General features: G+C 31.8%; 1 protein-coding gene and 1 pseudogene across 3 annotated transcripts in view; both read left to right on the top strand.

Moving 5' to 3' along the window:
* The window catches only part of STAG1 (STAG1 cohesin complex component), a 326,589-nt gene that overhangs the window by 241,204 nt on the left and 62,076 nt on the right, over positions 1–23,309 (top strand). For all 3 annotated transcript variants that reach the window (XM_039837228.1, XM_039837229.1, XM_039837230.1), the window contains 6 exons: positions 3,024–3,127; positions 8,345–8,437; positions 8,545–8,634; positions 8,793–8,996; positions 10,014–10,084; positions 11,327–11,414. In XM_039837228.1, the coding sequence (XP_039693162.1) occupies positions 3,024–3,127; positions 8,345–8,437; positions 8,545–8,634; positions 8,793–8,996; positions 10,014–10,084; positions 11,327–11,414 (650 nt within the window). The remainder of the gene's footprint in view (positions 1–3,023; positions 3,128–8,344; positions 8,438–8,544; positions 8,635–8,792; positions 8,997–10,013; positions 10,085–11,326; positions 11,415–23,309) is intronic.
* LOC120582548 (uncharacterized) lies at positions 2,585–2,703 on the top strand (annotated as a pseudogene).

Here is a 23,309-nt window from a genome sequence, read left to right as displayed (position 1 = left end):
GCTTCTTATTTATTATGATTCCAAGCCATTTTTCTTTTTATCACACCATGTTCTATAAGTTTATTTCCAAGGATAAGGGAGGCAGGGGATACAAATTAAGGGAAGAAGAGCCACGGTGGTAAGCTTTGGTATTATTAACTTCTTTACTCTCATTTAAATAAGATATGTAAGTCAGTAAATAGTAATGAAAGTTTGTCAGTCAATTAAGTGACTGAATTTGGGAAGGCATGGCTGGTACAATTATTGCATAACAAGTACAGAACTATATCTACCTCAAGACTCAACTTCTTTCATGTGTTTATCCAAATGCATGCTGTGCTGCATAGCTCTGACATGGAATGGCATCCAAATCAATTTTCTGTGCTAGTATTTTGATATATTTTAGAGTAAAAAAATGTTACTAGTAACTTATTTTAAGACTAATCAGAAATTAAGTTATATTTGAGATAGGTAGATTGTGATAGACGTTCCAGTGGATCAAAGTCTAGTTAGCAGTTAGACTTAAAGGACTGTTTTTTATTTGGGAAAACAAACATATTGTCAAAGACTACCAATAGCAATTTAAATGACGATTGCTGTAAGACTGCCTTGCAGTGTTTTTTAAGGAACAGGGTTTTTTGGGTGGCTGTGTGTGTGTGTGTGTGTGTGTGCAGTGAAATCAAATTACAGAATAAATTTTTAGTGTAAATTGAGTGTCTGGGTAACAGGTTACCAGGTAACAAAACCATTAACTTCAGCTTCTTCACCTATTTTTTTAAAAAGACCTTTAACTAGATAATCTTCTGTGGTCCTTTCTTATGCTAAAATTATGTGATCTAGTTGATGAGTGAAGTAAATATGGATAAATGGAATTCTTCAAAGCAAGGAATCATTAACTCATTCATAATTTAAAAATATTTATTGACCACTTTCTATATGCTAGCTAGTATACTAAGCACTGAAGTCAGTTCACTGCCCATATACAGCTTACATTATAGTGGGGAAAACATACCAAAACCAAGTAAACAGCATAATTTCAAGAGTTTATAAGTATAGTGGATGATAATAATGAGTGGTCCATCTTTAGATTGAATCCTGAAAGGAAGATCTCTCTGAAGAGGCACCTGTGAACCAAGAATCTTAAAGCATGAGGGAGCTTGCCATGGGAAGTGTCAAAAAAGGAGTACTTTAGATAGAGGAAATAGCAATTGCAGAGTATCTGAAGCATGATGATAATTATGTTCCAGAAGCTGCACTAGCTAGAGCATAATGAGCCGGTGGCACAAGATGAGAAAGAGGCAGAAGCCAGATGATGTTTAATCTTTTAATTCATAAGTGAATTTATTTACTTCATTTTAAGTGTAATAGGGAGCCATTGAAGGATTTTAAATAGAAGAGTGATGTGATCCAGTTCTTATTTTAAGAAAAATGCTTTTTATAAACATGGTTTGGAGTAGGCAGACCAGTTAGGTAACTGGTGCAGTGTTCCTTGTGGAAAATGATTAAAATAACATAAAAGAAGAAGATGGATTATAAAGAAGGAAAGAGCTAAGAGCTAATCATGGCTAAGTTTCCAAGATTGTGGATAGGGGACAAAAACAGGGAGAGCAAGAGAGATAAGAGCTCTAGCAAGCTTTAAAAACAGTAACAGATTATTGTACTTTGTAGAAGCCCAGCAAAGAGGGTGTTCAAGAGAGCTACAGTTAATAGGTTAACATTGCTAAGGAGAAAAAAGACTAGATGATATAGGTCATTGGTGACTTTTAAGCATTTTTTTCCAATGGTAGTAAGGAGAGAAGTCAGAGTTCATGGTGGTAAGAATGAAGTCAGTAATGAGGAAATGGAGATGACGTGCAAAGAGGTTTCTGAAGACTTAGAAAGTTGCGTAGTTATCTGACAATTCATAGTATGAACAAGTACCTGTTTGTTTCGGTCATTGTATTTGACTCTTGTATGTGGCTTAAGGCTTGCTTGCTTTCAATTTTATTATCTGATTTTGCTGTCATATCCCAAAAGGGCTTTCAATTAAATTTCAACTGTTTTACATTTACCTTGTCTAAGTGAATGATTTCAAATTATAAAGGAAATAACAAAACTGATGTCATTGGACACTGCGTAAAGTGGGTTATTTTTCAACACTAATCTGATTTTAGTGAATAGTAGGGGAATGTTTCCATAGTTGAGATAACTTGTTTTCTTTTTCCTCGCTTTCCATAGAACTATGTTTTCTTCCTAAATAAAACTAAATGTATTTAGTTCATAGACAACCTGGTCATTTTTTTTTATCCCCAGCCAAATGTGAAAAAATTATGGAATTCTAGAATCATAAAAATAGAAACTTAATTGTTTTATTGGGTGGAAAGCTTTTTCATATTAGGTACTGGAATATGGAGTATAAATGGAAAAGCTAGTTATTTCATGTAGCTTTTCTAAGATAAACTAAAGTTCATGTATTTTTCCTAAGACAATTAAAATATTAAAACAATGATTGAATTATTTAAGGTAATTATTCATATGAGAATGCGGTGACTTGAAGAATATTCAAAATCTATTGTTAATTTAAAAATATTTAGCATGATCTTTTATTAAAAAAAAATAATAATTTGTCTATGGCCATGCTACCCTGAACAGGCCTGATCTCATCTGATCTCAGAAGCTAAGCAGAGTCAGGCCTGGTTGGTACTTAGATGAGAGACCACCTAGGAAGACTGGGTGCTGTAGATGTAAAAAAATAAAAAACAAAAAATAAATAACTTATATAAACTTTGAAATGATGTAAAAGGAAATACAGTAAAATTCTGGTGGTTCATGGTTTTAGAAAAGGCCAGGTATTAGAAGAAACCATAATTTATCATCTTTTTATTTTGTATACCTCTTTCTTGTTTGACTTATATTAAGCACATACTACTTTTTTTAAAAAGTACAGAATTTAACTTCAGTCTTTAATCAGTAATAAAATGTTTACAGTTTTTTATAATTGTGTTTATTTTTAATACATTTTTATTGTAAATCTATTCATACTAATGTGTTTTGTTTCACCTTAGCAATGTCTGACCGTCAAGAGAGTGCTCTTATAGAGCTCATGGTTTGTACAATTCGTCAAGCCGCTGAGGCACATCCTCCCGTGGGAAGGGGTACTGGCAAAAGAGTAAGTTATATTAGTGAGAAATCTGCCACAAGGTTTTTAATGTTATTAACTGTCATAAATATTTGGAAATTTTGCTGATATGTGTATCCCTAAAAATATGATATTTTTGCAAATGAAACGTACTGTGATGTTTCATCTTTATATCCTATCTGCTATACTCAGGTTCTAAAAGTAGATTATTTTCTTCCATGTTCCTATAGCACCTGGACCTGCTTTTACTCTAGTGCTTTTAAGAATTTTCCCATTCATATCTGTTAGATGTGCAGAAAGGCTCTGAAGGCAAACTGCCTAATTTGCAAGCCCTTCCATTTAGCAACTATATAATCTTTGGATATTATTTTCTTTGTGCCTTTATTTCCTCATCTCTAATATGAGGGCTAATAATGTAAGTTTTATTGGTATTAAAGATGAATTGAGATAATCATAGTTGGGAGGGCTGACTCTAGTGTTATGAAAACTGGTAGGCAATTCCCCTCTGCCAAAAAAGAAAAAGTATAAAAATATTTTTAAATGTAAAAACAAACAAACAAAAGTGTCAGAGTTCTGGAAATTTACCAAAGATAAACAAGTTGAGAAGCATTTTTCTTGAAAAACTGCTAAAGCTTCCAGCAAAAGCATCAAGAATATATGGCCTTCTTGCCTTCTTACAATATACACAGCCCCACAAGTTTGGTTGATAAGATCTATAATCTTACCAGAGTGGTGTTGTCTACAAAAACCAGGAGTTTTGCTGTCAGAGGGAGTAGACTCTATAATGCACAAGTAGCAAATGTCCTTTTGTCAACTAGAAGTGGCAAACTTGGTAGAAACAACCAAGGAAAACTCACAGTTGTGATATTCAGTGGTTGTGGTCCCAGTTGGTAACAATGAACCAGCCAAAAATCTAAAAAATCCTGGAAATAAGGAATCCATAAAAAAGATTAGCTCTCTACACATCTTTGGCTGACTGAGGAACCTGAGAGAACAACAGAAAATAAAAGTCAAGCCAAACTTAAGAACTGACTGAACTTTGAATATGCTTTAACCAAAAGATCAGATCTCAGAAGGGAGAAGCCTTATTGATTAGACAAATATTTGAGCACAACCTCTGCCCAAATCATTGACTGACCAGTAATCTGTTGAAAAACGTGGTACTCCTAAGAAAACAAGCTATATAAAACAATAAGAATAAAAATTCTAAGCAGAGGCTACACACCATAGGAGAGATAATTACACAGATTAAGTTAAAGATCACAAATTTTTTAAATGAAACTTAAATAAGTAAGTTAAATTGCATAGTTATGGTAATATATTGTCCATATATGTCTACTTTTCCAGAATTACATCCATGAAATAAAACAGTAAAATGTGATCAGGGAAAAAAGCAGACAACAGAAATGGCTTCTCATTAGGTCCAGAGAGTGCAGCAGCAATAGGATTATAATTCACTTTGGGAAAGAGTGGCAACTGTGTCATGTTGATTTATCAAAAACTGTGGAGGCCAGAAGACATAGAATGATATGTTCACTGAAGGACAACAAAATTGCCAAACAAGAATTCTAAATCTAGTAAAATTATCTTTTAAATAAGAAGGTGAAATAAGAATATTCCCACATAAATAAAAATTGAGGGACATGTTGTTAAAAGATCTGCCTTAGAAGAAATATTAAAGGAAGTTTTTCATGCTCTAAAGAATAATACTAGGTATTAACTAATCAACAAGAAGGCATGAAGAGTACCATAAATAGTAAATATGTGGTGGATAGAAAAAGCTGTGTATTTTATATATACATTTTTCTTTTAATTTCTTTAAAGGGACATGAGATTATTTAAAGCAATAATCATGGCACTGTAGTATGAAGATTATATGATACATAGATATATGTGACAACAAAAGCACAAAGAAGGCCATAGGAAATGGAACTATATTGGAACAAAATTGCTATATTTCACTATAATTAATTTAGTATTAACCTGGAGTCTTTTGTAATAAGTTAAAAAAGTATATTGTAATCGCTAAAACAACCACTCATACCTAAAAAAGAAAAACAAAATCAATAGTGAAGTTACAATAGTACACTAAAAATGTTTAACCCCAAAGAAAGCAGTAACACAGAAACACAAAAAAGACATGAGACATACAGATAACTAGCAAAATGGCTGACATAAATTCAACCATATCAAAAATTACATTAAATGTAAGAATACACATGTAGGAAAGAGTCCCAAAAGTGGATATCGAGAAAACTGTGGACTGGGTATGAAATGATACCAAGGAATTATTGTTTAATTTTGTTGGCAATGATAAGTTTTATTAAGTCTTCCTCTGTCAGAGACATATACTTAAATATTTATGGGTGAAATGACAAAAAATTTGCCTTAAAATGCTTCTGAAAAAAATACTTTAGGGGAATTGATAAAATAATAATGGTAGAATGAGTATTCTTGAAATTTTCCAAAGTAAAAATTTAAAGATATGTATTACCCCAACTTTGAGAACCTATTCAGGCTAATTTCTTAACCTTTTGATATGTCTTATCATTTTTTGGAGCAAGATACCCAAGTTGACTTTCTACCTTTAATGTTTATATTATCTATTGGTATATAAAAAATTACTTAAAATCTTAAATTACAGAGTTAAGAGACTTAAAATAATAAGCCTTTATTATTTCATAGTTTCTGTGGATGAGAAACTTGGAAGTGGCTTAGCTCTTCTTTTGGCTAAGGGTCTCTCGTAGGGTTTCAGTTAAGATGTTAGCCAGGGCTTTAGCCTCTGAAGGCTTGATTGTTAATATACTATTTCCATAATGACTCTCTCACATGGCACGCAAGTTAGTGTCAATTGTTGGTTGGAAGCCTTAGATCCTCACTGTGTGGACCTCTCAGTTCTGTTAGAGTGTTCTCATGACACAGCTGCCACTCTTCCCCAAAGTGAATGATCCAAGACAGAGTGTAGTAGAATGATTGATCCAAGATAGTAAGGTGGGCACTTCTGTGTTTTTTGTTTGTTTGTTTGTTTGTTTAACCTAACCCTCAAAAGTCACACAGAATTATTTCCCCAATATCCTAGTGTTACACATGTCAGCTTTATTCATTGTTGGAAGAGACTTATAAAGGCATGAATAACTGGAGACAGGAGTCATTGAGAGGCTGATCCTACACTGTCCTAGCACAGGAATCTCCATTGAGCCCTGATTGCTTTCAATATAGAATAGTATTTAAATATCAAAATCTTGGCACTGAGAGTATTCATTGTCAACTAACTGGTTATCATTTCTGCTAGGCACTTTTAGTAGACAGAACTAAGAAATTTGTTTCTATATATAAATATATATGTTAAAAACATTCTTATTGATAAATTTTTGACTTAAATTTAACATAACAGGGTTTTTTGCCTCTATGATTCTGTATTCTCATTTTTCTTTTATGGAAATGTGTAAAACATTTACATGACATCGAAACTATGTAAAAATATACATTCAGACAAGTCTTTCTAATATATCTCCCTGTACACCCCATTCCTACCAGTAACTGTTTTTATTTGTTTTTGGTTTATCTTTGCAGTGTTTCATTTCGTAAATATAGGTAAATGCATGCACACATACAGATATATGTATCTTATTCTACTTCCTCTTCTTTCTCAATCTTCAAAAGTAGCATACCTTATATAGTGTTCTGTACCTTATTTTTTCCATTTAACAATATATCCTGGATATCATTCCCTAACTTTATTTGGAGATCTTCATCCTCTTGTGGCTACATGGTATCCATTATGTGGATTAAAATGACACTATTGAGTGTCTTTTGGGGGTGGGGGCGGGGGTTGTTGCTAGTCTTTTCTGTTAGAAATAATTTGTTGTGAATAATCTTGTGTCATTTCATGCTTGTACCAGGTGTGTTGGTAGGATAGATTGCTAAAAGTGGGATCACCAGGTCAAAAGAAAAATATGTATACAGTTCTGTTAGATATTGGCAAATTTCCCCTTCATAGGTATTATGCCATTTTTGCTATCCCATCAGAGAGATTGTGAGGATTAAATGAGTGCCTGACCTAATGATCATTTAATCAATGATAGCTATTTCCCTAAAATCAACATTTTTAGACCTTTCATACATTCTCAAATGAATTTCAAGACTTTTCAATAGCCCAAATACATTCCTAGACGTATTTCTACTTTATACATAATCCTTTTCATTGATTTATGCAGAACTAAACATAATAATCATTCCAAAATGATTCTTTTATATGTATAAGTCCCAGAAAGAGTCAAATAGGAGATTCCATTACTTCTGTCACATATTCTCAAACATTGGGGTTCACATTTATAAAGTGGCAATTTATACTGGAATATTTGTTTTGTGAAACCATTTAACATTATGATGGTAAATTCCTTCAAAATAATAACAAAATGCCTAAGGTAAGCTCAGGGAGGACAGAAACCTGTGGAGCAGAAGGTCAAAAACTCGCTTGATCTTGATTTTCAGTACAAATATAGACTGTGAAAGTAGCGCCTCAAAATAATAATAATGATAACACAACAACAACAACATGCAGAATGTTTTGGAAAAATGGTTATCTTAATTGAGTTTGCATTTTAATATTTTATTTTTGGAACCATGCATGATTTAACTAGTTGAGTACAGGCTAAGGTGATGGGGCATCATCAGCTTGGATTTGTTCAGTGACCACAGGCTATACTGCTCTGTCTTGATTATTGCCTAACAGATTTATGAGTTTCAAGGAGAACCAAATATAAAGGAGTCCAAAGGTATTGTTAGTATATGCTATAAAAGTAAGTGAAAATTTATTAGCTGCTGATGGTATTTAAAAAGTTATACTTTCTGAAGTATTTTTAGAAAAGTATTTAACATAACGGAGATCACTGTGAACATATTGAGATTAAAACTAGAAAAATTATTTCTCCATTGGTAGCAATATTTTTATATTCATAGATTATTATAGATTAATAGAAATGTTTATTTTGTTTTCATTTAATCTAAATAAGTAGTAATTTATTTAAACTTTATTCTTAAATAAGTAGCTATAAATAAAATAGTAATACATATTAACTAGAAATTTGCATAAAATTACATGTTTTTATTTTAATGATTAGTTTATTACGCTCTTAAAATTCTTGGTTACATTATCTGCCATGCTTCATCATTCTGTGTAACATCCTAGATTTATAAATTGGTACATAACACTCTTACTCTTTGCCCATTTAAATTTATTTCTAGGTGCTAACTGCCAAAGAAAGAAAAACTCAAATCGATGATAGAAACAAATTAACTGAGCATTTTATTATCACACTTCCTATGTTGCTATCAAAGGTACAGTTTCATTTACATTTTTATGATAATCTATTACTGAGTTTGCTTAGTACACTACACTATTAAAGTAGTTACTTTGTTTTTTTCTTTGCTTCTCTTCCTTCTAGTATTCTGCAGATGCAGAGAAGGTAGCAAACTTGCTACAAATCCCACAGTATTTTGATCTAGAGATTTATAGCACAGGTAGAATGGAAAAGGTAAGATACTATGAAATTAAAAATTCTGCTATTATTGTCCATTTTATTAACTGGATTATTTTAATTTTATGTGGTCATATAGGCTTATTTGTTATTTGACAAATGCTTATTTTTTGTTATTGATCTCAATATCATAGTTTTTCTTTTTTCCTCCTCAGCATCTGGATGCTTTATTAAAACAGATTAAGTTTGTTGTGGAGAAACATGTAGAATCAGATGTTCTAGAAGCCTGCAGTAAAACCTATAGCATTTTATGCAGTGAAGAATATACCATCCAGAACAGAGTTGACATAGCTCGAAGCCAGCTGATTGATGAGTTTGTAGATCGATTCAATCATTCTGTGGAAGATCTATTGCAAGAGGTCTGTTACTGATTAAAGTGAATGTGTACATGTAATAATTTTGGCTAATCAAGTTAGCAAGTGTGTAAATTATTTCCATTTTAAAATAAAATTTAGTAGAATTTGCTACCCTTTTTTAAACTTAGTAGCATTATTGCAATTGTCCATCCTATAAAGATCAACCTTGGTCATATTTTATTTTTATTTAAAGAATCTGTTTCATAAAAGTTATATATTTTTTTTCTTTTTTAAGAAAAATCTTCTTAAGGATTGACTTTTAAATCATTTTTTATTTTCTGTTTTTTAAACCTAATTTGCATTTTAGTAATACTAAATTATAATGTGCTTATGAATAGGACATAAAAATTAAGTGTGATTTTAAGGGATGGCTGATTAACAGTGGTGTGCCCAAGATAGCAGGAAGCATCTCCAACTGGTTATTTTTATAATTATTTCTATGATTCCCGCCCCCTGTATTGTCCCTCCAACATGCTTAAGGCATTCTGAACCTTCACAGCTTTCTATGCTCCGACACAGCCTGATAGCATTTTCTTTTTAATCCATGTAACCAGTTTTTCCCTACTTCTAATCTTTAATTTTAATTTTTTTCAGCTATTTTTGGCTTTTGGTTGTGATTTCGAAGCTACAGTAGTAATTGACAAACAGTAAAATGTTTGAAATAACTATTAAATCTCTAAAGTACATACTCTTTTACTCAGTAATTTCAAGGAACTTATCCTAAAGTATTAATCAGAAAAGTGTATAAAATCATGTTTATTGACATTGTTTAAAACACAAAAATTGGTTACCTCTTGGTGCTGGCATTATGGGTGTTTTTTACTTTTTTTTTTTTGCTTTATTTGTATTTTGTTATTTACCAACAGTGAATATGTACTACCTATATAATAAAGAATTTTTCTTCAGGCAGTAAGTATTAATAGACTTTCATGTGAACTAGTAAGTATTAATAGACTTTCATGTGAACTTGAGGATGAGTAAAGTTATAGTAATTAGGTGATGTCTCTTTCCTATTTATAGGGAGAAGAAGCTGATGATGACGATATTTACAATGTTCTTTCTACATTAAAGCGGTTAACTTCTTTTCACAAGTACGTGGTTTTATTTAAAGTAGATTTAATGGATAACATATTAGCAAACATAAAGCAGACTGATTTTCTTTGTAACATTTAACATCCATACAACAGTGGGAAATTTATTTGGATTTTTTCCAAACTAATAATGGAGTTTTATTATAATTTGGTTACTTAAGGAGTAAGATTTATCATTCAATGTAATGAATGTATACTGTAAACGTTTAATCAGTATTTTTTTTTGCAGATTTGATGAACTTATTCCATAAGCTAGAGTTTCATAGCTATAGTTTTCAATTGATAGCTTTTAAAAATCTTACTAAATAAGAAATAATGTTTTGGGGAAAGCCATGAAAGTTATTTCTATGAGCTTTTATTCCTGAACCGTTGTTGTTTGTTTATATAGCCAAAACAGTTGGATTTGAATAAGGTATAAAAGTTCATTCACTGAAATAAGTGTCATTTTCAAATTGTAATTTGCACGTTCCTTATGATAAAGTAGGCTTATCTTCTCTATAGAGAAAGGAAAATAGAGAACTTTGTTGTCATACAAATGTTTAGATACAGTCCTTACATTAATGAATACTTCAGATTTCAAAGCATTCTCTAAAATCTAAGCCTTTTCTTTATACATAAGTACATTTTTTGGAATTTCATGGAGAAACAAACTCTTACTTAAAAAAATATTTTGATGTTTGGGGAAAAATGTTGATGGCCAGTGATCTATTGTTTTTAGTAGTAGAGCTTACTAGGATTTAAAATCTCAGCATTATCATTCAGAATTCCTCAGTCCATATAAATAGCTACACTGAAGTTATTGTGCTTTACCATATTTTCTTTCCCCTCATTTTGTCAAATCTGTCAAAAATACACATGTATTTATATTTTGAAATTGTGAATGGATTTTAAAATACATTTGTTTGAATATATTTTAAAATATATCAGAAAGAAAGAAAGGTTACCATCTATGGAATGTGAGCTTAGGTGGACCCATTTAACTGAAATGTTGTGAGGTTTTGTTACTGATTTCTTTAATGAATTCCTGATAACAGCTTGAGTTCTCTCCATCTTCCTCCTCTCTCCATCTCATTCACCCCTTTCTTGCTTCCTAAGTATCAGCACTTGAACCTTTCCTTTATGGATCTTTTACAGTTTTATAAGAAAATGAAATTACTTTATTCTTCCAGTCACTAAAAGTGAGCTTAAATTTAAATTTTCTTCCACTCTAGAGTAAAGTTAATGCATTTTTGTTTATTTTAGTGCTCATGATCTCACAAAATGGGATCTGTTTGGTAATTGCTACAGATTATTGAAAACTGGAATTGAACATGGAGCTATGCCAGAACAGGTAGGAGTTTATTGATATTCATTCTATGTCATTTTAGAAAGCTAAGCTTTTCTGAGATCACACAGGATAATCAAAAGCTTTTCATAAAATGTAGCTGATAATTCTTTAATGCAGCCACCTCCTTTGAGGATTATTGCCATAGTGATTGAATGTTACTGATAGGTATATATCTTCGGATTTGAACAGAAAAAAATATAGAACTTTTGCTATACGTTCTCAAAATTTTAACATTAAGATAAACATTATTACTCTTGTAGGAAAAATATCATTACATACTACAGTAGCAGTTTCAAAACAATTCGATATAATGAAAATTTCTGATTGTGGCTGTATTCCAGGCACTATTCTAGGTATTATTGATAATAGTAAGCCTTAGGTATGGCTTAGTTTTTGTAGTAGAACCACAGATAAATAAGTTTGGGGACCTTTAACAGATTGTAGAACTTTGCATTCCTTTGTAAGCTGGAGTGGAAAGGGCAGGAATTCAACAAACTTTCTTTAGTTTGGGAGAGACTTAGAATAGCTAACTTAATTCTATATGAGAATTAAGTCGTTAATTGTTAACAATTATTGTAACAGTTGTTAAGTTATTGCAGTTAATTTTACCATTGTTAAAGTTAATTTTATTGTTAATAATTACAATTATTATTAATAACAATCTTATTGTTAACAATTAAGAATTATTTTGAACATTGCAGACATTCATTTATGTGAACCAAAATACCAACCCCATAGTTAGATAAAAGTAGTATTTAGGGGTGATTCATCCATTCTCTTTTGGTAGTATAGAATGCTTAGATGACACTTAATTCCAATAAGAATTTCAGTAGATATCACAAAATTGTAATTTTATATTAAAGGTCAGTCACAGAAACAGTGCTTTATTATTGCTGTGATTAATTTTTTAAGTTGGCTAACACTATTCATGTTTTTTATTCCCATTTAATGTAACAACCACTTTTAATAACAAATGCCCCTGATATTAAATATTTTAATTGTAGCTTGTAGAAAGAAGCTAATATTGACCCTGTTATTTTTCTTCATTTACTGTTGACTCTTCAACTTTCATCCTCTTCATTTTAAACTTTTTAATAGCCTAAATGCAATTCACTAATATTCTCAAGCTGTGTTTGCTTCTAAGTTGAAAGGAAATAAAAGAGTTAAAATGTTCTTCTTTTGCTTTTCTTATTTTCCTCAAGAAGAGTATAAGAATAACAACTCTATCATTTGGAGATTGTAACTATCTAAATTTATTTCTTAATTCAATACAGTATCATTTATTGTCTTAGGAACTGACTTGTAGCAGTCTCACAGTGTTGTCTTCTGTGGTTATTTCAGTTTTCTATTACTTTTCACTGCATATGTATTATTTTCCCCAATTTATTTTAGTTTTTTTATGAGAACATGTGTGACATTTGCTTTAACTTTAATTTCTTAGATACATATTTTTAAACTATAAAAATGTGTATGAAGTTTGAGAGCATCACTACTAGATTATACTCTTGTTCATTTTAGCAAATTAGAAATTGTTTAACATGTAGTAGTTCTTAGAAACATCTCTTTAGATACCCAGTTTTGAAAATTCAAAAACTATATTCAACCAGTTCTTTGTAGGACCATGCAAGCTCATATTTTTAGATTCCAACTCTATACTTTAAATTAGAGTCCAGAGAAAATATCAAAGAACTACCAAAATGTTTGCTATTATTAACTCTCAGTCATGCTTAATATTTTTAAGATACCTTAAAATGTACTGTTTAGTTATTTTAAGGAACCGTATTGTCCATATGCTTTACTATTTATTTTTCATAATTACCAATTCAACTAGAAATTTCCCAGTCCCACTGCTCAAGGTTAACTGAAATTTTTCTTCCAGTGATCTATCTTTCCTTGTACTAGTAGTGTTTAAAGTCAAATTATAGAAGAATTATAATAAAAAAATAAATTTTCTTGTCTCCTTCACCAGATTCACCAATTGTCAATAGTTTTTCACAATTGCACACTTCCATGGTTTCTCTCTATATGTATTTGTTGATATAAATCATATATTAATAACATTTTTTACAGCAATTTTCCACCAGCCCAGGAGCCAAACCATAATAACACGTTGCCTCTAGTTATGTCTTTCCCCCCCTCCCCCGCTTTAATCTGGAATGGTTTCTCGGCCTTTGGTTTTCTTGACATTGACATTTTAAAGAGTACACACCAGTTACTTTATAGAATGTTCTCAATTTGGTTTTGCCTGCTCTACATGTTTAGATTTAGATTACACATTTTGGGCAAGAATGCTACATAAATGATATTCTGTCTTCAGTGAATCATATCAGGAGATATGCGATGTCAGTTTATTTACTATTGGTGATACCAACTTAGATCACTTTAGTAGAGTCTGTCAGTTTTCTCTTGTGTAGAGTTACCATTTTATTGTTTTGTAATTATAAGTAATCTGTGGAAAGCTTTTTAAAAATCATATAAATAGTCTTGGGTTTTTTTTAATCAAAATTTGCTGTAATAATTTTAGCATTTGTGATTCTTGCTGGCTCATTTATTACTATCAGGGTCACAAATGAAGACTTAAATGGTGATTTTCTGACTGTCATTTATTTTATATTTATTTGTTGGCATTTTGCTATAAGGAAGAACTTTTTCTTTTATTAATTTATTTCATTTTTACATTTTAAATTTATTTTTTAAATCCAGTATTAATATGGACTCATGCATTCCTCTATTGTTCCTTTCTGTTCACTGATTAAAATTGACTACAACTGTTATTCTTTTGGTGCTCAAATTGTCACAGATTTATCCGGAGGGAATTCCTTTCAAAGCTACTTTGTATGCTTTAGATATATTTTTGAGCACTTCCATTCTTTCTGACACAAGAATATGTTCAGTGTCTGTTGATGTCTTCCCCTATGTTAATGAATTATAACCTATTAAAAGTTATTACAGTTTTATAGCTGTGATTATTACCTTTTAAAGAACCCACGTTTCTGAATTTATTATAGTATTCATATAACTTTTTGTAAAATAAAAGCAATAAATATTTAAATTCTCCTTATTCTGTTTTGTGCCTATTTCTTGTTGACATAGTTGAAAGTTGAAACCACATCTTAGATAACATCCAAGAAAAATAAAATACTAAACTTATGCTTTAATATATAGTTTCCTAAATTGTCTATTGATTCTAAAAATTGAAAACCCATAAAGAAAATTCATAAATTATTTTGGTAAATACAGGCATACCTTGTTTTATTGCACTTAGCAAATACTGTGTTTTTTACATATTAAAGTTGTGTGGCAATCCTGAGTTGAGCAAGTCTATCAGTGTCATTTTTCCAACAGCATTTACTCATTTCATATCTCTCACATTTTGATAATTCTTACAATATTTCAAACTTGCATTATTTTTAAATTCGTTATAGTAATCTGTGATCAGTGATCTTTGATGCTACTTATAACTGTTTTGGAGTGCCACAAACTTCGCCCATATAAGATGAAGAACTTAATAAATATTGTGTGTTCTGACTACTACACTGACCCAGCCATTCTCCTGTCTCTCTTCCTCTCCTCGGGCCTCCCTATTCCCTAAGACACAACAGTATTGAAATTAGGCCAATTAATAACCCTACAGTTGTCTCTAAGTGTTCCAGTAAAAGGAAGAGTCATTTGTCTCTTACTTTAAATCAAAATAATTTGAAATGATTAAGCTTACTGAGGAAGGCATGCTGAAAGCTAGACCTCTTGCACCAAACAGCTAAGTGGGAAATGGAAAGGAAAAGTTCCAAAAGGAAATTAAAACTGCTACTCCAGAGAATACACTAATGATAAGAATGTGAAACAGCCTTATTGCTGATATGGAGGAAGTATTGTCTGGATAGAAGATCTAACCAGCCTAAATCTCTTTAATTTTGTGAAGGCTGAGAGAGATGAGGAAGCTGCAAAAGAAAATTTTGAACTTGTAGAGAGGTTGGTTCATGAAGTTTAAGGAAAGAAACTGTCTCTGTCTATAACATAAAAGTGCTGATACAGAAACTGCAGCAGGCTATTCAGAAGATCTAGCTAAGATCATTAATGAAGGTGGCTATGCTAAACATTTTCGATGTGAACAAAACAGCCTGACATTGGAAGAAGATGCTATCTATGACTTCCATAGCTAGAGAGAAGCCAGTGCCAAGCTTCAAAGCTTCAAAGGGCAGGCTCATCCTCTTGTTAAGGGCTAATGCAACCGGTGACTTTAAGTTGAAGCCAGTGCTCATTCACCATTCTGAAACTCCTAGGGCCCTTAAGAGTTGTGCTATATCTACTCTGCTTGTGCTCTGTATATGAACAACAAAGCCTGGATGACAGCACATCTGTTTATACCATGATTTACTGAATATTTTAAGCCCATTGTTGAAACCTACTCGGGGAAAAAAGATTTCTTTCAAAATACTACTGATCATTAGCGGGGAAAGAAAAAAGAAAAAATATATATTACTGATCATTGACAATGCACCTGGTCACCCCAGAGCTCTCATGGAGATTAATGTTGTTTTCATGCTCGTAACAACATCCATTCTCTAGCCGGTGTATCAAGAATAATTTTGACTTTCAAGTCTTATTATTTAAGAAATAATCTGGACAAGTAAATTGAAAACCTGCTGGGAGGACTCACCATTCTAGATGCCATTAAGAACATTTGTGATTCATGGTAAGAGGTCAAAATATCAACCTTAACAGGAGTTTGGAAGATGTTGATTCCAACCTTTGTTAATGACTTTGAGGTTTCAAGACTTTAGTGGAGGAAATAACTGCAGATGTGGTGGAAATAGCAAGAGAACTAGAATTAGAAGCAGAGCCTGAAGATGTGACTGAATTGCTGCAATCTCATGATATAACTTTAACAGATGAGTTGCTTCTTATGGGTGAACGAGAAAACCTGGTTTCGTGAAATGGAATCTACTCCTGATGAAGATGCTATGAAAATTGTTGAAATGACAAGGATTTAGAGCATTATTACATAGATGCCGTTGATAAAGCAGTAACAGGGTTTGAGAGGATTGACTCCAATTTTGAAAGAAATTGTACTGCAAATAAAAAGCTATCAAACAGCATCACATGCTGCAGAGAAGTAGTTTATAAAAAGAAGAGACAGTCAATGCAGCAAACTTTGTTGTCTTATTTTAAGAAATTGCCACAGCCACCCCATCTCAGAAACTACCACCGTTCAGTCAGCAGCCATCAATATCGAGGCAAGACCCCCACCACCAGCAAAACATTATGACTTGCTAAAGGCTTACATTATGGTTAGCATTTTTTAAATTAAGATATGTACATTGGTTTTTAGACATAATGCTATTGCACACTTAACAGACTACAGTATAGTGTAAACATAACTTATATGCACTAGAAAACCAAAAAGTTCAAGTGACTTGCTTTATTGCAGTATTCGCTTTATTGTAGTGGTCTGAAACTGAACTTGCACTATCTCCAAGGTTGCTTGTATTTACTATATAAGAAAGTCATGTGATAAAAACCATAAAGGAAGTATAATCATATGTCTCCTAGTTGGGGCCTCAGTAATGGAGAACTTTTGTATTGCACTTATTTACCAGGCACTATTTTAAGTCTATGTGGCTACATTTATTTAACTCTCATGACAACGTCATGGAATATGTATCATTAGTCTTATTTTATTGATGATGAAAATGAAGCATAGTGATATTAAATAACTTGCCTAAAGTAACATAGCTATTGCATACCCACTCAACCAAGCATTTAAATTCTTTTTTGTGTCTCTTCACATTTTCTGCTACTACTATTTATGGATATCCTATGCCTTCTGATGTCTGCCCCAAGTCAAACTCATTTTTTTTATTTTTTTCCAAATATTTTTGTATTGTTTCAGTGGAAATTTGGGGGATAGATTAGATGCTGGTACTTAATCTGTTACTGTGAACTGGAAATCAACACGTTTCTTTAGACAACATAATATAGGGGTTGACTTTAACAATGGTGAGATTATTGCTTTTGATAGGTTATGATTTATTGTATAAATAATAGAGTCATGCTATCTTTAGAAATATGTTGATAGATTCATGCTTTCCTTGGAAGATTACATATTTATTTCCTTAACTGGGCTTAGAAATTATTTCAGTTACCCACTTTTGACTGTTCCTGGGGCATACCATATTAAAACCTTTTGGGACTCGCCACACACTATCAAATTTACCACCTACCAAGTCATTATTGACCAAAAATGTATTTGAGTTTCAGGTCCTTAGGAAAAAATGCTTATATTAGAAGCAGGTCTTACTCTCAAAAGACTTTCAATGTTTTTTTAAAATTCTGCCTCATGAATATCTCTTCTTGTCATCATTTTTCCAGCCCTACTACCATTTCCTTAATTTAATCCCTCATTGTGTCTCTTGTGAATTACAGTAGTAGTAGCTGCCTATTTTTTACTTAATAGCCTCAGTTTCATCCTCTCTCCAGCCTAGGCTCTGTTTAGGTAATTCTTAACTGTGTGTATGCATCAAATAACCTTAGAGAATTTGTTTGTTTTTAATACTGACATACTCTCAGATACTGTTTTCAGAATAAATTGGTATAATCCCATAAGGTTATTTGTCACTCTCCGTCAAAATTAAAAGTGGTCATACCCTGCATCTGAGCATTCATCGTTCTAGGAATTTAGACTACAGATAAATACTCGGACATGTGTACGAATACATAGGTACAAAGATGTTCATTTTAGCATTACTTATGTAAATTTAAATGTCCATCAATAGAGCACCAGTTAGATACGGTAGGATAGTTTTGATTCTGCAATACTATACAGCTGTAAAAAAATAATGAGGTTGATATTATTTATAATTTTCTTTGTGAGAAGAAGTTTAATGAAAAAAGAAAGGAGCAGAACAGTATGTAAATTTAAACAGGTGGTAACATCTATGTATACATATACCTTTTAGTTGACAGTATTTCTGGGATCATACATAAACTGTTAACATTGGCTTTCTTGATGGAAAACTAGAGATCTGTAGTGGTCAAGATAGTTAATTTGAATTGTACACCATTATACTGTTGGTTATTTTATTATGTACATCTATCACTTTTTAAATTTAAAAGCCATTGTTTTGTAGTGAACAACTAGAAACTGAAATTTTAAAAACATTTGCCTTTTGCAATAGCACCAAAAACATGTAATGCTTAGGTATAATTCTCAAAAAATACGTGCAAGATTTGTGAAAACTATAAAACACTGACAAAAGAAATCAAAGATCTGAATAAAGATGTATCATGTTCATGCATTAGTAGACTCAGTATTGTTAAGATGTCAATTCTCCCCAAATTGATCTTAGATTTAGTAGAATTCCATTTAAAATCTCAGCAGAATTTTTGTAGAGACTTACAAATTGATTCTAAAATTTATATGGAAATGCAAAAGAAATAAAATAACAAAAAGAACTTTGAAAAAGAACAGTTAGAATATTCACACTACCTGATTTCAAGACTGTAAACAGTAACTTAGTGTGGTATTGAAGAAAGGATAATCATAGATCATAGGTATAGCATAGAGAATCCAGAAATGGACCTACACACATATGGTCAGTTGGTTTTTGACAAAAGTGTCAAGGTAGTTCTTTGGGGAAAAGATGATCTTTTCAGCAAATGGTGCTGAAACAGTTGGATATCTGTGTGCAAAAAAAAAAAAAAAAAAAAGAATTGCAATCCATATTTCACACTACATATAAAAATTAACTCGAAATAGACCAAAGACCTGACTATAAAACCTGCAGCTATAAAACATCTAGAAGAGCACATAAGAGAAAAATCTTTGGGACCTTTAGTTAAAGATTTATTAGATACAACACCAAAAGCATTACTTATAAGAAAAAATTCAACCATTGACACTCATCAAAATTAAGTACTTCTGCTCGTAAGAGATATGTTAAGAGAATTGAAAAGATAAGCCAGTAAAGTGGAAAATATTTCCAAATCTGATAACTGACTTCTATCCAGAATCTCTCAAAATTCAATAATAAGAAAAACAACCTAGTTTTTTTAAATGGACAGAATAGCTACTTCACCAAAGATGATAATGGCAAATAAGCACATGAAAAGAAATTTATAATGATTGGTCATTTTAAAAATTTGAGATTAAAACCACAATGAGATACCACTACAGATCTTTCAGAAAGCATTTAGAAATTTTATACATTGCTGGTGGGAATGCAAAATATTAGTCATTTTGGAAAGCAGTTGGCAATTTCTTATAAAGTTAAATATACGCTTACCATATGACTCAGTATTCCTTCTCCTGGGTAATTGTCCAAGTGAAATGAAAAGATAAGTTCACATAAAAATCTATACCTGAATGTTTATAGCAGCTGTATGAATAATTATCCAAAACTGCAAACAACTCAAATGTCTATCAACTGGTGAATGTATGAAAACAAATTGTATGGTAACATCTATATAATAGGATACTTCTCAGCAATAAAATGGAAGGAACTACATGCAACAATATGGATGAATCTCAGTAGCATTATACAGAGTCAAAGAAGCCAGATATACAAAGCTACATGCTGTATAATTACATTATACATTCTGGAGAAGGTGAGACCGTAGGGGCAGAAAACATATCTTTAGGATAGATGGAGGGACTGATTACAAAAGAACATGGGGGAGTTTGAGGGATAATGGGACTGTTCTATATCCTGATTGTTCTGGTGGTTACATGACTATGCATTTTTCAAAACTCAGAACTTTATGTTAAAAACAGTAAATTTCCCTTTATATATTAAATTAGACCATAATCTTTTACAAATTAAAAAGGATAAAAATAAGAGAAGAGGAGTAATTGTTTCTCATACTTAATGAAGGCTATTTCAAAGCCTGACCAATATATATTTTGAGGTTTAGAAAACCCCAGACCAAAACACAGCCACAAGAAAAAATAAAACATTTATCGTATGGTGGAAATTTCAGAACCAGAAACCATAGGAAAATTTGATACAATCTTTGTTCTTATAGTTCAGCACTCTCTGCCAAAGCTCAAAGTTATATAATAATTGCAAAAAAAGTATATAAATTAAAATAAACTGTAAAAAATGTTAATATTTTTACTGAGATATAGTTGATAAGCAACTTTATATTAGTTTCAGGTGTACAACATAATGATTAGATAGATATATATATATATTGTGAAATGATCACAGTAAGTTTAGTTAGCATGTTACCATACATTGTTACAGAATTTTTGTGTGTGTGAAGAGAACTTTTAAGATCTACTCTCTTAACAACTTTAATATGCCATAAAATATTACAAACTATAGTTGCTATGCTGTACATTACATTGTCGTGACTATATAACTGGAAGTTTGTAACTTTTGACTCCCTTCACCCATTTCTACCACCCCCTACCTCCCATTTCTGGTAACTTCCAGTTTGTTTTTGGTATCTATGATCTTGTTTTTTGGGGTGTTTTTTTGTTTTGTGTTTGTTTTGTTTTTCGGTTTTTGTTTTCTTTTTTTATATTCCGCATAAAAGTGAGATCATATAGTATTTGTCTTTCTATGACTTATTTCACTCAGCAGAATGCCTTCAAAGTCCATCTGTGTTGTCACAAATGACAAGATTTCCTTCTTTTTTGTGGCTGAATAATATTTCATTTTATACACACACACAACCCCCACATTTTCATTCTTTTTTTTATCAGTGGATACTTAAGTTGCTTACATATCTTAGTTATTATAAATAATGCTACAGTAAATATAGGCATGCATATATCTTTTCGGTTTAGTGTTTTAGGTTTCTTTGGATACATACCCAGAAACGGAATTGCTGAATCATATAGTTCTTTTTATTATTTTGAAGTCCCTCCATAGTATTTTCCATAGCTGCACCAGTTTATAGGCATACCTCAGAGATATTGGCAGGTTTGGTTCCAGACCACCACAATAAAGCAAGTTGTAATCTCTTTGCTGGTGGAAGGCCTTGCCTTCAATTTGTAAAAAACACATCTCTGAAGTACAATAAAGTGAAGCACAATAAAACAAGATATGCCTGTATATTCTCACCAACAGTGCACAAGAGTTCTCTTTTCTCTGCATCCTCACCAGCATTTGTTATCTCACACATTTGATAAATGGTGAGATGATATCTTATTGTGGTTTCGATTTGCATTTCCCTGATTGGTGATGGTGGGCATCTTTTCATATACTTTTTAGTCATCTATACAGTCGGCTCTCTGTATCCACAGTTTTTACATCCACAGGTTCAACTATCGTAGATTGGAAACAATATTTTCAATCTGTGTTTGGGAATCCACAGATGCAGCAGGTTGACTGTATACATCATTCTATGCCACTTTATAGAAGGGACTTGAGTATCCTCAGATTTTCATATCCGCATGGAGTCCTGGAACCAATCTCGAATGGATACCGAAGGACAACTGTATGTTGTCTTTGGGGAAATGTTTATTTAGATCCTCTGCCCATTTTTCAATTGGATCATTTGGATTTTTGCTGTTGAGTTGTATGAGGTCTTTATATATTTTAGGTATTAACCTCTTATCAGATACATGATTTGCAAATATTTTCTTCCATTCAATTGATTGCTTTTTCATTTTGTTGACATTTTTCTTTTCTGTGCAGAAGCTTTTGATTTGATGTAGTCACACTTACTTATTTTTGCTTTTGTTGACTTTGCTTTTAGTGTCAAATTCAAAAAATCATCTCCAAGACTAATGTCAGGAGCTTACTGCCTGTGTTTCTAATAAGATTTTATGGTTTTAGGTCTTACGTTCAAACTTAATCTGTTTTCAGTTAATTTTTGTGTATGGTATGAGAGAGTGGTCCATTTTCATTCTGCATGTGTCTGTCCAGTTCTCCCAACACAATTTATTGAAGAGGCTGTCTTTTTCCCATTGTATATTCTTGGCCTCTTTGTCCTAAATTAATTGGGCATATAAATGTGGGTTTATTTCTGGGCTCTTTCTTCTGATCCATTGATCTATATGTCTGTTTTTATGCCAGAATCATACTGTTTTGATTACTATACCTTTGTAGTATAGTATGAAATCAGGGAGCTTTGTACTTCTTTCTCAAGATTACTTTGGCTATTGAGGTTCTTTTCTGATTAAATTTTTTCTACTGACTCAATCTTCAGAGGCAGGGAATGAGAATTTGTGTTTTTTAAAATCTTCATAGGTCCTTCAGAAATATAGCAAGGGTGAAGTACATCTGCTCTTTCAAAAGACTACATTCAGTGTTACACCATTTTTGAAAGCTCAAAAACTAACAAAATTAAACTATCATCTAATGATATTTATATGTGATATGTGATAAAACTATTTTTTTAAAAGCCTAAGCATGGTATACATAAAATTCAGTAGAATAATTTATCAATCCTAGGGAATAGGGGAAGAGCTCATAGGTAGATAACAAAGTTATTGGCATCATACTAGTTCTTAAATTGAGTAGTCTTTTCATAGGTTAATTTTATTATTATGCTTTATAATAAATTATTTTTAAAGTAACAGATGTTACATTTAAAAAGCTAACAGAATGAATAGGATCACCTCTTTAGCTGTTGCTCATGAGGTATTTTTGAAACAATGGTGTTACTCTTCTGTTCAAATATCTCTCTCTGCGCATTACCTAGCATTTTTAAGATAATACCCAGATTTCTTTGTCCTAGTAAGGTGACCATATTATTGTCTAAACAGGTTTTCTCTTAAAAGTGAAAGGGAGTGCTATTAATAATTACACCGAGACAACATAAACCAGAAGGTATGGTTACCCTTCTGTAAGGTCCTCTGTGATTTGGTTTCTGCTGCTCTAGCCTTAGTTTATGCTTACACTTATGCTGTACCAACCTTTTCAGTTAATTAAAGAAGCATTCTTTGAA

This window comes from Pteropus medius, unplaced genomic scaffold, assembly GCF_902729225.1.
Source record: "Pteropus medius unplaced genomic scaffold, Ma_sr-lr_union100, whole genome shotgun sequence".
Taxonomy (NCBI): domain Eukaryota; kingdom Metazoa; phylum Chordata; class Mammalia; order Chiroptera; family Pteropodidae; genus Pteropus; species Pteropus medius.
The sequence above is the reverse complement of the archived record's forward strand: the minus strand, read 5'-3'. Positions and strand labels throughout refer to the sequence as shown.